The following is a 13229-nucleotide window of genomic DNA, read 5'->3' on the forward strand; positions in this document are numbered from 1 at the left end:
AAGGGCAGAGAAAGGTACCCTCTGATATGCTGCACAACTGATTCACTTGGGGAAGAGGTTCCCTGGAGTGCCCCAGGGGTTGCACACACGAGGGCAGGGGTACAAGGAGATGCAGTGACGTACCTGAAGTCACATCTCTAATATGCGCCTGAGTCCAAACTGGCAGCTATAGAGTCTGCCCCAAGTGGACTGTTGAATAATCTCGGGAATGACGATGAGCGTGTGCAACCATTGCGTTCGTGGGAGATTGGGAAAGAATCTTGATGAATTCTAGGCCTTTTCTCCCCTGAAAATGATTTTTACTTCCTACTTGTAATGCTTGTAAAAATCAAAGTAGAATCTGTTGAAAAGAAGGGTTCCATGGTTTACGCACCTTCTATAAACCGGCAGAAAAACGATCCCAACCCTGAGTTCTCTAACTCCTATAATCTTCAGGGGCTGTGAGCAGGAGGGGAAGGAAGTTAAATGAACAAAGAGGCAAAAAAGAAGCAGATGTAAAAATAAAGAACATAAAGCACAGAAAATGGATAGGATGCGGGAGAGGAGCTAATGCCTCTCAAAGATATCGTTCTGTTTTCTAATGTTTTTTTCTTCCGCCTCGTGATTCCAAGGAAGCTTAAAAAAAATTACAAGTAGGCTGTGGATGACGCAGCTGCAGGAAGAATGTTTACCTTCTGGTGATACCTGCAACTAGACACTGAGAGATAAGGAGCCATGGCTCATGACAAACCTGCATGGAGGCTAAGAAGCACCCACCAGTAGAGCACAGACTCCAAGAGAAGAATTTCGAAAGCCACACGTTTCACGTGTCTATGTCTAAAATGACATTGAAAATAAATTGAAAATAGTTGAGGATCAGTGACATTGGCAACAAATTATACCAAAGGCAACTATTTCTTCAAAAGATAGCATGGCACGGCAAGAGAAACACAGACCAATTCAAGATGTTTGGTATAAAGTGGAAAAATCAAGATTAAGAAATGAGAAAAGGATTAATGGAGTTTGGGAATTTAAGGTTAAGAACCTGAAATTAAGAACCTGAAATTCTTGCGGTCGTGAGAATGGCAACTCTTAGAGTGGGAATACTAGACTTAAACCAAGACAGAGATCTGAATCTGCTTCCCTTGGGAAATTAAAGTATTTGCCACTTTTTTGATCTTGCATCAACAGAGAACATGTTTTGTATTATTTTAATCCTTTTAAATTTATTGAGACTTATTTTATGGTCCAACATATGGTCTCTTCTGGAGAATAATCTGGGTGTATTTGAGAAGAATGTGTATTATACTGCTGTTGTGTGGAACAGATATCTATAGATATCTATTAAGTCTAGTTGATTTATTGTGTTGTTAAAGTTTTCTATTGATCTTCTGCCTGGTTATTCCATTCTTTTTTTTTTTTTTTTTTGGCCACTTTGTGGCATGTGGGATCTTAGTTCCCTGACCAGGGATCGAACCCGTGCCCCCTGCAATGGAAGCACGGAGTCTTAACCACTGGACCACCGGGGAAGTCCCTCCATTTGTTATTGAAAGTAGGATATTGAAGTCTTCAAATATTATTGTTGAACTATTTCTCCTTTCAATTTGCCAGTTTTTGCTTAAAGATCTGCTGTTAGGTGTATATATGTTTATAATTATAATACCTTCTTGGTAAGTTGACCCTTTTATTATTATCAGATGTCTCTTTGTAAAAATTTTTTGTTTTATAGTCTATTTTGTCCAAAATTAGCATAGCCACTCCAGCTCTTTGATTGTTACTACTTGTATGTCTTTTTCCATCCTTGACTTTCATCCTATTTGTGTCTTTCAATCTGAAGTGTGTATTTTGTAGACAGCATACGGTTGGAACATGTTTTTTTTTTAAATCCATCCTGTTTATCTCTGCTGTTTAACTGAAGTGTATAATTCATTTTTATGTAATATAGTAAATGATATGGTAGGATTCACATCTGCCATTTTGCTATTTGTTTTCTATATGTCTTAAATCTTTTTTGTTCCTCTATTCTTCTATTACTGTCTTTTGCGTCAAAAATGCTATTTCCTAGTATACCATTTTAATTCCCTTGGCATTTCTTTTACTAAATTTTTTTGAGTTATATTTTTAGTGGCTGCCCTCAGGACTATACTTAATATCTTAACTTACCACAGTCTAGTTCAGATAAACGCCAAATTAATCTCAACAGGTACACAAAAGCTTTGCTCCTATATAGCTCCACTCTCTCCCCACTCCTTGTGCTGTTATTCTCATATAAATTATATCTTTATACATTATGTGTCCATCAACACATATTTATAATTATTGCTATGTGCAGTTGTCTTTTAAATCAAATAGGAGAATAAGTTCAAACAAAAGCTACATTTATACTGTCTTTTATATTTACCCATGTAGTTATCTTTATAATGTGGATTCAAGTTACTCTCTAATACCCTTTCATTTCATCCTTAAAGACTTTCTTTATTATTTTTTATAGGGTAAGTTTTCTAGCAATGAAATCTCTCAGTTTTTCTTTATCTTGAACGTGTTAATTTCTCCTCCTTTTGATGGATAATTTTCCCAGATATAGTGTTCTTGATTGACAGACTCTTTCTTTCACCACTTTGAATATTTCATCCCACTGCCTCTGGCCTCTATGGTGTCTGATGAGAAATCAGTTGTTAATTGTACTGCGGATCACTTGCATGTGATGAGTCACTTGTCTCTTGATGCTTTCAGGAGTCACTTTTAGGGCCTGGTGCTTTCTGTTGTGGACAGTTGTTTGTTATTGATTCAATTTCTTTAACAGATACAGGCCTGTTAAGATTGTTTGTTTCTTTTTTTTTTTTTTTTTTTTTTTTTTGCAGTACGTGGGCCTCTCACTGTTGTGGCCCCTCCCGTTGCAGAGCACAGGCTCCAGACGCGTAGGCTCAGAGGCCATGGCTCACGGGCCCAGCCGCTCCGCGGCACGTGGGATCTTCCCGGACCGGGGCACGAACCCGCGTCCCCTTCATCGGCAGGCGGACTCTCAACCACTGCGCCACCAGGGAAGCCCTGTTTGTTTCTTCTTGTGGGAGATTTGACAGATTGTGCCTTTCAAGGAATTGGTCCATTTCATCCAGGTTATCAATTTTGTAGGCACAGAGTTGTTCATAATATTCCTTTATTATCCTTTTAATATGGGATCCCTAGTAATGTTTTCTCTTTCATCTCTGATATTTGTAATTTGTGTGTTTTCTCTTTCTAGCCTGACTAGAAGCTTATTGATTTTATGGATCTTTTCAAAGAACCAGAACCAGCTTTTGATTTTGTTGATTTTCTTTACAGATTTTGTTTTCAACTTCATTAATATCTGCTCCAATTTTTATCATTTTCTTCTTCTGTGTACTTTGCATTTAATTTGCTCCTCTTTTTCTAGTTTCCTAAGGTGGAAGCTTATTGACTTTGGATCTGTTTTCTCTTTTAATCTAATTGCATTCAATGCTATAAATTTCCCTCTAAGCACTGCTTTTGCTGCATCCCACAAATCTTGATAAGTTGAATTTTTATTTTCATTTAACACAGTCACTTTCTAACAACATGATTCTAGCTTTGACATTTCATCATATCTTGTATTACATTCCAATAACCTTCCTGAATTAAATATACCACATCTACAGAATCCTAATGAAATAATTCTTCTTCCACATTTTGGGGGGATTTTTTTCAATGAGAGCCTTAACACTGATTTCTGGAAGCATTACATGCTACTCTTATGCAGATGTTTTTATGTTTGTGGTTTTTGTCTAGAAAATACAGAGCTCACTATCCACGAGAAAACGTATGCTTGAGTTAAACAAAATACTGGCCCTTTCTAGCACTCTCACTTGCTGTTATTAATCAGCTTTGTCAATATTCATCTAGGAGCTTAGCTTTGACACCTATATCTTCTTTAATTGCCAGGTTCAATATTTGAATTCTCCCTCAGACCTGCCCACTTAGCCTCATCTTCACATACTATCACCCTAGTCCAATATTCTTTCATTTCTTGTCTATACTAACATCCTAACTCTCTTCCCTCATCCTCACTTGGTCCCTCCCCTCCAATCGTTTCCCACACAACAGTCAAAGTGGTTATTTTCTAAATGCAAATCTGATCTTATGATTTCCTTGCTTAAAAACTTCTACTGTCTGGGCTTCCCTGGTGGCGCAGTGGTTGAGAGTCTGCCTGCCGGTGCAGGGGACATGGGTTCGTGCCCCGGTCCGGGAAGATCCCACATGCCGCAGAGCGGCTGGACCCGTGAGCCATGGCCGCTGAGCCTGTGCATCCGGAGCCTGTGCTCCGCAATGGGAGAGGCCACAGCAGTGAGAGGCCTGCGTACTGAAAAAAACAAAACAAAACAAAAAAAACAAACCTTCCACTGGGTTCCCATTGGTCTGAAATTAAGAACTGACTTCTCATGCCATGGACTCCAGACCCAGCATGGTCTGGTCCTTACGTACTTTTCCAGACTCATCACAGGCCAATTGCTAACTTGAATTCTGAGCTCTGGCCACACTCATCTTTTCCAGCTCTACTAAAGTGCCATGCTCCTTCCTGCCTCAGGACCTTTGCATGTGCTATTCTGTTGCCTAGCATAAATTCTTCCCTTACTCCCATCCTTCATCTCATTAACTCACCCCCTCAACCCTCAGATATCAGCTCCAATGTCATTTCCTCAGTGAGGCTTTCCTTTACCCCAAAAACCTCAGGAGCTCACACCTTTCCTTAGTCATACTTCCCCAGGTAGGACTTATACTTCCATGTGCTTCTGATTTTCTACCCTTCCTGAACAAGAAACGGTACAAGATCCTGCTTTATTAGGGGCCATTCCATGTCTGTTTTTCGTCATTATACTCACTATCTGGCACAGAGCTGCATATAGTGAGTATTCAATAAACAAAAGAATAAATAGATCAAACTTTTTTTATGCTATCACTACATTCTATGTGTCAGCACAGTTCTAAGTGTTTCACATATATTTTCTTATTTAATTCTCACAACAGCGCATTGGGTAGGTATTATCATTATCCCAATTTTGCAAATAAGGAAACTGAGGCACAGATAATAAATGTCTTGCCCAGGGTCACACAGGAGTGGGCAGAGCCAAGATTAATGTCTTTGTAACTCCAAACCTGTGTACTTCACCATCACCAATGACTACAGGGAAATCCGGCCAGTTATTTAATACAAGGTCAATAAAAATGAGCATTATCTCTTTTTCCACTTGCTAAAAAAAAAATGCTCAAAACTCCCGTAGAGCTTCTTGATGGAACTTCCTACAGAGCCTGAATAGACCTTTTGCCTTTTCCTTGCCTTTTGACATTGAGTTTGATATTCTGAACCAACCAAGTATTCGGAGTTCAATTTTGGCATCGCTACACAACATGATTAGACTAATTATCTCTAGTGAGTCATAAAATGTCTGTGAAGGTTACTGCAAAGGCAGAGTTCCTGAAATGCTTTGAGCTGAAGCATCATCCAAAGAAGAGTAAAGTCTCCCTAACTTTGGACAAATTCTTCAATGTTTTGTGAGAAAGGCCATATTACTGTTTGAGAGCCATACCTGGCACACACACAGACCCATACACAAACACATAGAATGCTCGGATATACCAACACCAATGTCTCTGAACAGCTCAGCACTTCAGGAGAGATGCACAGCCTCCTGTGTTACTTTATTAAGAGCTGTGTTAAGGTCTAATTGATAATTGATAACAATAAACCATATACATTTAAAATGTACAAACTGGTTAAGTTTTGCCATATGCATGGTTAGGTTTATGTCAATCATTTTGCTATTTGTTGTCTATTGGCCCCATCTGTCCTTAATTCTCTCTCTTTTTTTCCTGACAGCTTTTGGATTGAGTATTTTCAAATCCAATTTATCTTGTTTGTTGGCTTGTTTTGTTATTTAGTGGTTATTTTAGTTTATAGTACACATTTTCAATGTATCATGGTCTAATTTCAATTGATATTATATCACCCCACACATAAGATAAGAACCTTACAATAGCATATTTCCATTTCTCTGCTCCTGGATTTTTTTTTTTTTTTTGCAATGCAGTGGTTTGCTGTTTTAACAATTGTGGTAAAATACACATAACACAAAATTTATCATTGTAACCAGTTTTAGGTGGCATTAAGTACATTCACACTGTTGAATCACCATCACCACCATCCGACTCCAGAACTTTTACAGTATCTCAGACAGAAACTCTGTACCCATTAAATGACTCCCTCCATTCCCCAATCCCACCAGCCCCTGGTGACCACTTTTCGTGTCTGGCTTTTCACTTAGCATAGTGTTTTGAAGGTTTATCCATGTTGTAGCATGTGTCAGAGTTTCCTTCTTAAAGCTGAATAATATTCCACTGTCTGTATATACCACCCTTTGTTTATCCAGTCCTCTGTTGGTGGACCTTTGGGTTGTTCATCTTTGGAACTTATGAATAATGCTGCTATTCCCCTCCTGCTTTTTATGCTACTATTGTCATACATTTAACTTTTATATATATGGTATAAACCCCACAGTCCACTGCTATTATTTTTGCTTAAACAGTCAACTGTCTTTTAAAGGTATCTGAATAGAAAAACATCACCTATTTACCCATGCAGTTATTTCCAGTGTCCTTAATTCCTTTGTGGAGAACCATAGCGCCATTCATTTCTTTCCATATAAAAGTATCACATGTTCCTTCTGCCTGAAGGATTCCCTCTAACTTTTCCTGCAGGGCAGATGAGCTGATAATAAATTCTTTCAGCTGTTGTACATGTGAAAATGCCTTTATTTTGCCTTTGTTTTTGAAAGATATTTTCACAAAATATAGAATTCTAGATTGAGAGTTTAAGGTACTGAATGAAAAAAAAAAATAAGATGCTACTCCACTGTCTTTCTCACTTGCAACAAGAAATCTGCTGTCATGCTTATCTCTGTTCCTTTTACAGAAAATGTCTTTTTTGCTCTGCTTGCTTTTAACATTTTCTCTTCATTAGTGGTTTCAAGCAAATTGATTGTGATGTCCTTTGGTGCAGTTCCCCTCATCTTCTTGTGCTTGGCATTCATCGAATTTCTTGGATCTCTAAGTTATAATTTTCATCAAGTTTGGAAAATTTTCAATCTTTATTTCTCCAAATATATTTCTGTTCTCCCTCCTCCCCTCTCCTCAGGAATTCCATCTACATGTATATTTGTTTACTTGAAGTTGTCCTACAGTTCACTGACGCTCTTTTGTTATTTGTTTTTATTTGTTATTTATTATTGCTTTCTTTTTCTCCGTATGTCTCATTTTGGATAGTTTCTATCGCTATGCCTTCAAGATCACTAATCTTTTTCCCTGCAATGTCTAATCTGCCATTGATCCCATTCAGCATGTTTTCAAGTAAGATATTTTCTCCCCTAAAAATTTTCATCTCTAAAAGTTCAACATGTATTTTTAAAAAAATACTTCCCTGTCTCCACTTAGTTTTTTGAACATATGGAATACAGTTTTAACTGTTTAAATGTCTTTTTCTGCCAATTCTAACATCTGTGTCCGTTTTCTTCTTTTCATGCCTAGTAAACTTTGATTGGATACCAATTGTTGTGAATTTTACCTTGCTGGATACTGGATGATTTTATATTCTTATAAATCTTCTTGAGCTTTGCTCTGAGATGCAGTTAAGTTACCCATAAAGAACTCTCTACTTTCATGTCTTGCTTTGATGATTTCTTAGAAGGGCCCAGGGCTCAGTTTAAGGCTAGTCAGTCCCCATTGCTGAGGCAACCTTCCCAAGTAGTCTCCCCAGTGCTCTGTGACTTATAAATTTTTCCAATCAGGCTGGTAAGAACAGGCACTGTTTCTGGCCCTGTGTGAGCTCTAAACCCTTTCTTTCTAATTCTTTCCAATGGATCTTCCCCAGCCTCAGGTAATTTCCTCATAGAATGATCAATATTGAGCAGAGATCACAAGAGGGGCTCTTGGCAGATTTCCAGAGTTCTCTCTCTGTGCACCTCTCTCCTCTCTGGTACTTTGTCCCATGAAATCTTGATATCTTGATCTCCCTGGACTCCTAACTCTATCTCTCAAACCTGGAAGTTTGCTGTGCTCTACCTGGGATCCTTCTCCCTACACCATGGCCTGGAAACTCTCTCAAAGCACTAAGCATTAAGCTGGGACAGTCAGAGTTTACCCTGGATTTTCCTGTATCTCAGAGACCACTGGCCTTTGTTGCTTGGTGTCAAGCGCCTTTAAAAACCAACGTTTCATATATTTTTGTCAGTTTTTTTTCCCCTCAGGGAATTCTCAAGCACTGCTCTTGGTAATTAAAAGAGGTCAAAATTACGAACGGCCAGATTGTGTGCCCTCTCCATCTTATTCCAGGTATCAGGCTGATGAGTCATCCCTGCCAGGAACTGCCCTCCCAGTCCTGGTCCTATAGGTGCCAGTTGGTCCCTGAACCAGTGCACCCAGCCGAGGGGGAAGGTAGGTGCTGCTATGTCCAGGAAGGAAGACTTTGTCTAATTCACATGAAGGTTCCACATGTAATGACAGCTCACCTGATCTCCTCCATCCTACCCTTCCCCTCTCCAGATGGCTACCATATCTCCTCTGGCCTGCAGGCCTTGGGCAGCCAAACATGGAAAATGGCTGCTGCCTTCACACAAAGCAGACGCAGGGTCTTGGGGGGACACAGCCTTTGCTTCAATAACACTGGGCTGTGGGCGGCAACGGGAGCAAGTCAGACGCTACATGTGGCCTTTGGGGCCAAAGCAAGGTTACAAAAGCTTCTTTTGGTATCCAACAGTGGAAAGGTCCTGACCAAATTTTCCTTTTTAAACAGAAATGGTAGGGACTTCCCTGGTGGCACAGTGGTTAAGAATCCGCCTGCCAGTGCAGGGGACATGGGTTCAAGCCCTGGTCTGGGAAGATCCCACATCCCGCGGAGCAACTAAGCCCGTGCGCCACAGCTACTGAGCCTGAGCTCTAGAGCCCGCGAGCTACAAGTACTGAGCCCACGTGCCACAACCGCTAAAGCCCACGCACCTAGAACCCATGCTCTGCAACGAGAGAAGCCGCCACAATGAAAAGCCTGTGCACTGCAACGAAGAGTAGCCTCCGCTCGCTGCAACTAGAGAAAGCCAGCGCGCAGCAACGAAGACCCAACGTGGCCAAAAATTAAAATAAATTAAATAAAATAAATTTTTTAAAAATAGAAATGGTACATTTAAAGCATCTTTTGGGACTCCCCTGGTCATCCAGTGGTAAAGAATCCGCCTTCCAACGCAGGGGATGCGGGTTCAATCCCTGGTCGGGGTACTAGGTTCCCACATGCTGCGGGGCAGCTAAGCCCACGTGCCACAACTACTGAGTTTGTGCGCCTCAACGAGAGAGCCTGTGAGCCACAACTAAGACCCAGTGCAGCCACCCCAAAAAAGCATGTTTTGAAAGTTTATGCTTGGAGTTATTTTGGTTTTTAGTTCTGTGTGTGTATTAGATTGAAACAAAGGGATGACATCTATCCTTCTAAAGATTACGGAGGCCAATAGCTCTTCTGTTTCCTTTAGAAACAACATCTAAAAACCTTCTGTTAACCCCAAGCTTCAATACTCCCTCTATTAGTCTGCTCAATATGCCATAACAAAATACTAAAGATTGGGTGGTTTAAACAACAGAAGTTTATTTTCTCACAGTTCTGAAGGCTGGAAGTCCAAGATCAAGGTGCCTACAGGTTTGGTTTCTTGTGAAGCATCTCTTCCTGGCTTGTAGATGGCAACCTTCTGGCTGTGTCCTCATGTGATGTGTGAAGAGAGAGAGGTCTCCAGTGTCTCTTTCTCTTCTTATTAGGAGACCAGTTCTATTAACATTAGGGCCCCACCCTTACGATCTCATGTAACTTTACCTCCTTAAAGGCCTTTTCTCCAAATATAGACACACTGGGGTTAGGGCTTCAACATCTGAATTTGGGCGGGGACAGAGTTCAGTCCACAGCACTCCCCCAAACAAACACTTTAGCAGCGAGTATTTGTCTGGCATGAATGTTTGCCTTATCCCAGGTCCCCTGCCTCATTTTCATTCTCTCAGGATGACAGAGGACTCTCTGAGTCCTTGACTCTAAGCTCACGCTGAGGGGGGACGGGTGTCGCTACAAGTGAGCAGCCCCTCCAGACAAGCCTGATTGGGCCCCTCCTTGGAAACCCCAGACAGCTGGTCCTGGGGAAGCAACTGCAGCTGCTGCTGCCCCAGACCCAAGTCACGACACCCACTCACAGGAAAAAGTCACTGTTGCCAGGAATTTATTAAGTCGCACAGGGCAAGCTCACCCATGCCTTCTACCTCCTCCTCCCTCTACTCACGTCCCCTTCCCCACTTCTCCTCTTCAACTGCATCCCTGACCCCAGCCAGCCTGGCCTTCTTGCTCTCCTCCCCGACTGATGCCTCTGTAACACAGGCAGGGTACCAGGAGGCAATACAGCACGGCAGGGGCTTCCAAACTTTTCTGCACATTAGCATTGCCTGGGGAACTCTCAAAACTCCCAATGTCCAGATCGCTTCCTTTATGGATTAAATCAGAATGTCTGGGCTGGGAGCCAGACATCAGTATTTTTACTGAGGAACTAGGTTTTGAATCCTGGCTTCATTACTTCTAGCGTGGCCTTGGGCAAGTTACTTAACCTTAAATGGAGATAAAAGTAGCAGCTATCTTTTAAGATTGTGGTAAGGATGAAATGAGGTAATACTTGTGAAGTGCCTAGAACAGTGCCTGACACGTAAGGTATGTGCTTTGTTAACTACTGTTATTACCAGCCGTGCCCTAAATGAAACCAGTCCCCTACAGAGGAAAATCCTTTACTAACTCAAGAACTCAGGAAGAAGAATCAGTATTCTCACTGCCCTAACTGTGAAAGAGAAAAGATCGAGCTAACATTTACCAAGTACCTGTTTGGTGCAAAGCATGCATTATTTTACTTAATTTTTACAATAATCTCTTAAGACTGATGTTATCATTATTGAACAGGAGAATAAATTAAGGCTCAAAGAGATGGACTCAGGTTAATCTAGCGATGGAGCTGGGATTTACAACCAGATTTCTCACTCCAAACTCAGGTTCCTCTGAATCCTCTTTTCAACTGGATCTTGACCTATGGACTTCCGTGTTTGTCTTTGCATAGCCTAATTTCAGCAAAAGTCCTGAGAAGACAGTTTACCAGGATCCCCCACCCTCCATACCTGAGCAAATCCCTCATTCCCCCCTGTCCCGCAGGTGATGTCTGATCACCCCGGCCTGCCTTCAGCAAGAATCCTGTCCGAGAGGTTTAGCCAGAAACCCCCTTTTAACCCTGATGTTTCTTCTCGGTAATTTTCCACCCACCAACCCTCCACCCTGCTCCTTGGCTGTAAATCCCCACTGGTCCATGTTTATTCATAACCGAGCCCACTTCCATACTGAGGTCTCTTTTCCCCTCTTGCAATAGTCCCTGAATAGAACTCTGATTTTGCTTTGACAACCTACAGACACACACGTGTGCACACACACACACACACACACACACACACACACAGCACAGCAGAGCTCTGGAGAGTGCCCTCAGGAGCTGGCCTAAGGAGCTCTCCTTGGTAAGGAACATGGAAACAGCCCCCATCCCCAACCAGTAGCAGTTATGACTCTTTTACACTCGTGCCCGTAAACAGCACCCACCGTGGTCTGTTGTGGCCACGTCGGTATTGGGACGCTCAGCCGCCAGACTCTGGATCTGGGCCAACGTGCTGCTGGCTTCCTGCATCTCCCTCCAGATGAGAAACACGTCCTCCCTGACCCCAGCTCCTGGAAGGGAAACACGTGTGAGCAGTCAGCCGTGGAAGGCCCCAGAATGCCCTGGTGGCCCTAGCAAGCCTGGCACACCCTGGCCAAGCTTCTAGAATATTTCTGAACACCATCCTCCACCTGCCCCACGAATGTCTTTCTGAGATTCAGAAGTGAAATCCCTAAGAAAATGCTGTCATCTCAAGAAATCATAAATGCAGACTTTAGGAGGTAATAAATCCTTATAAAGTAAATATTGGTGGCAGCCAGGATATTTTAAGATGAATTTATTGATAAGACTCAAATAAGATAAAGAATAAAAATATTCAAAAGCACCCGATAAAAGCCAGGGTGATGATCCCTGTGGTCAAAGGGAAACTCAACGGTGTATGAAAGCAACAACCCCTCACCTTTCTTGATTAAGCTGAGATTTTCTGCCTCTTTGAAACCACCTTCACAACTCTATTTTTCCCTAATGTAATAACAATTCTTTGGCCTCCTTTTCTGGACCTCTCCTGTCTCAGTTAAGGGTTTGGTTTGGCTGTATGACATTTTTTAAATGATATGGCTTAATTAATATAGGTATTTATATCACTTTAGCCATCAGTCGATAGAGGTTCATCCCATGGGTAAGAAGTCCAAGGCTGGGACAGAGGCTCTGCCTCCACCAAGATCCTGGCTCTAAGAGATGAGTGATTTCCAGAGGTTAAGGAGGGGGATGGGTATGACCATAAAATGCAACACGCGGGAACCTGGGGTGGTACCCTGAGAGCATCCATATCAGTATCCTTGTTGTGATACCCGTCCTATAGCTTTGCAAGATGCTACCATGGGGGAAACCCAGTAAAGAGCATGTGGGCATTTCTGTTATTTCTTACAAGTGCATGTGAACCTACAGTGCTCTCCGCCAGAGCCTGCTGTGCATACGAGGCCAGCAGTGACTCCAACAGGCAACCGTGCTTAGGAGACGCCACTCACCCATTTTCGGTGGCAGCCGCGGGCCCAGCCGCCAGCCTCGCACCACTCATGGCATCGTGGGGGCTACAGGGGAGTCCCTGCTCTGGGGTGCTTCTAAAAGGTGGCTCAGACAAGAATTTAGCAGACGGATTCTCTAGTTTTAAAGACTCCATTCCGATAAAAGTTTATTTAAAATCAAACATGCACAGGAAATCTACTTCACAGACTGTGTACAGTCGGCTCAGAGAACGCTGATGCCGTTATTACTTAAGTAAGCTGAGTCCCGATTCTCTAATGATAAATGCCTTTTGGGGGTACCTGCTACGTGCCTGGCATTGTGCTTAGGCCTTTCGAAACGTTTTCTCATCTCCCTTCACGACAATTCTCCAGGCAAATTCTATGCCCGTCCCCATTTCACAGCTGTATAAACTGAGGTGGAGCTAGTTAGTTGTCCAAGGTCACAGCGTGAAGAGTGGCGGAGCAGGGTGTCAAACCC

General features: G+C 42.1%; 1 protein-coding gene across 1 annotated transcript in view; it reads right to left on the reverse strand.

Annotated features, from left to right (window-relative positions):
- The window catches only part of VWA3B (von Willebrand factor A domain containing 3B), a 173392-nt gene that overhangs the window by 92799 nt on the left and 67364 nt on the right, over nt 1-13229 (reverse strand). Inside the window, 1 exon segment of the mRNA XM_067006887.1 lies at nt 11672-11797. Within this exon segment, the coding sequence (XP_066862988.1) occupies nt 11672-11797 (126 nt within the window).

The sequence above is a fragment of the Kogia breviceps genome, chromosome 11, assembly GCF_026419965.1.
Source record: "Kogia breviceps isolate mKogBre1 chromosome 11, mKogBre1 haplotype 1, whole genome shotgun sequence".
Taxonomy (NCBI): domain Eukaryota; kingdom Metazoa; phylum Chordata; class Mammalia; order Artiodactyla; family Physeteridae; genus Kogia; species Kogia breviceps.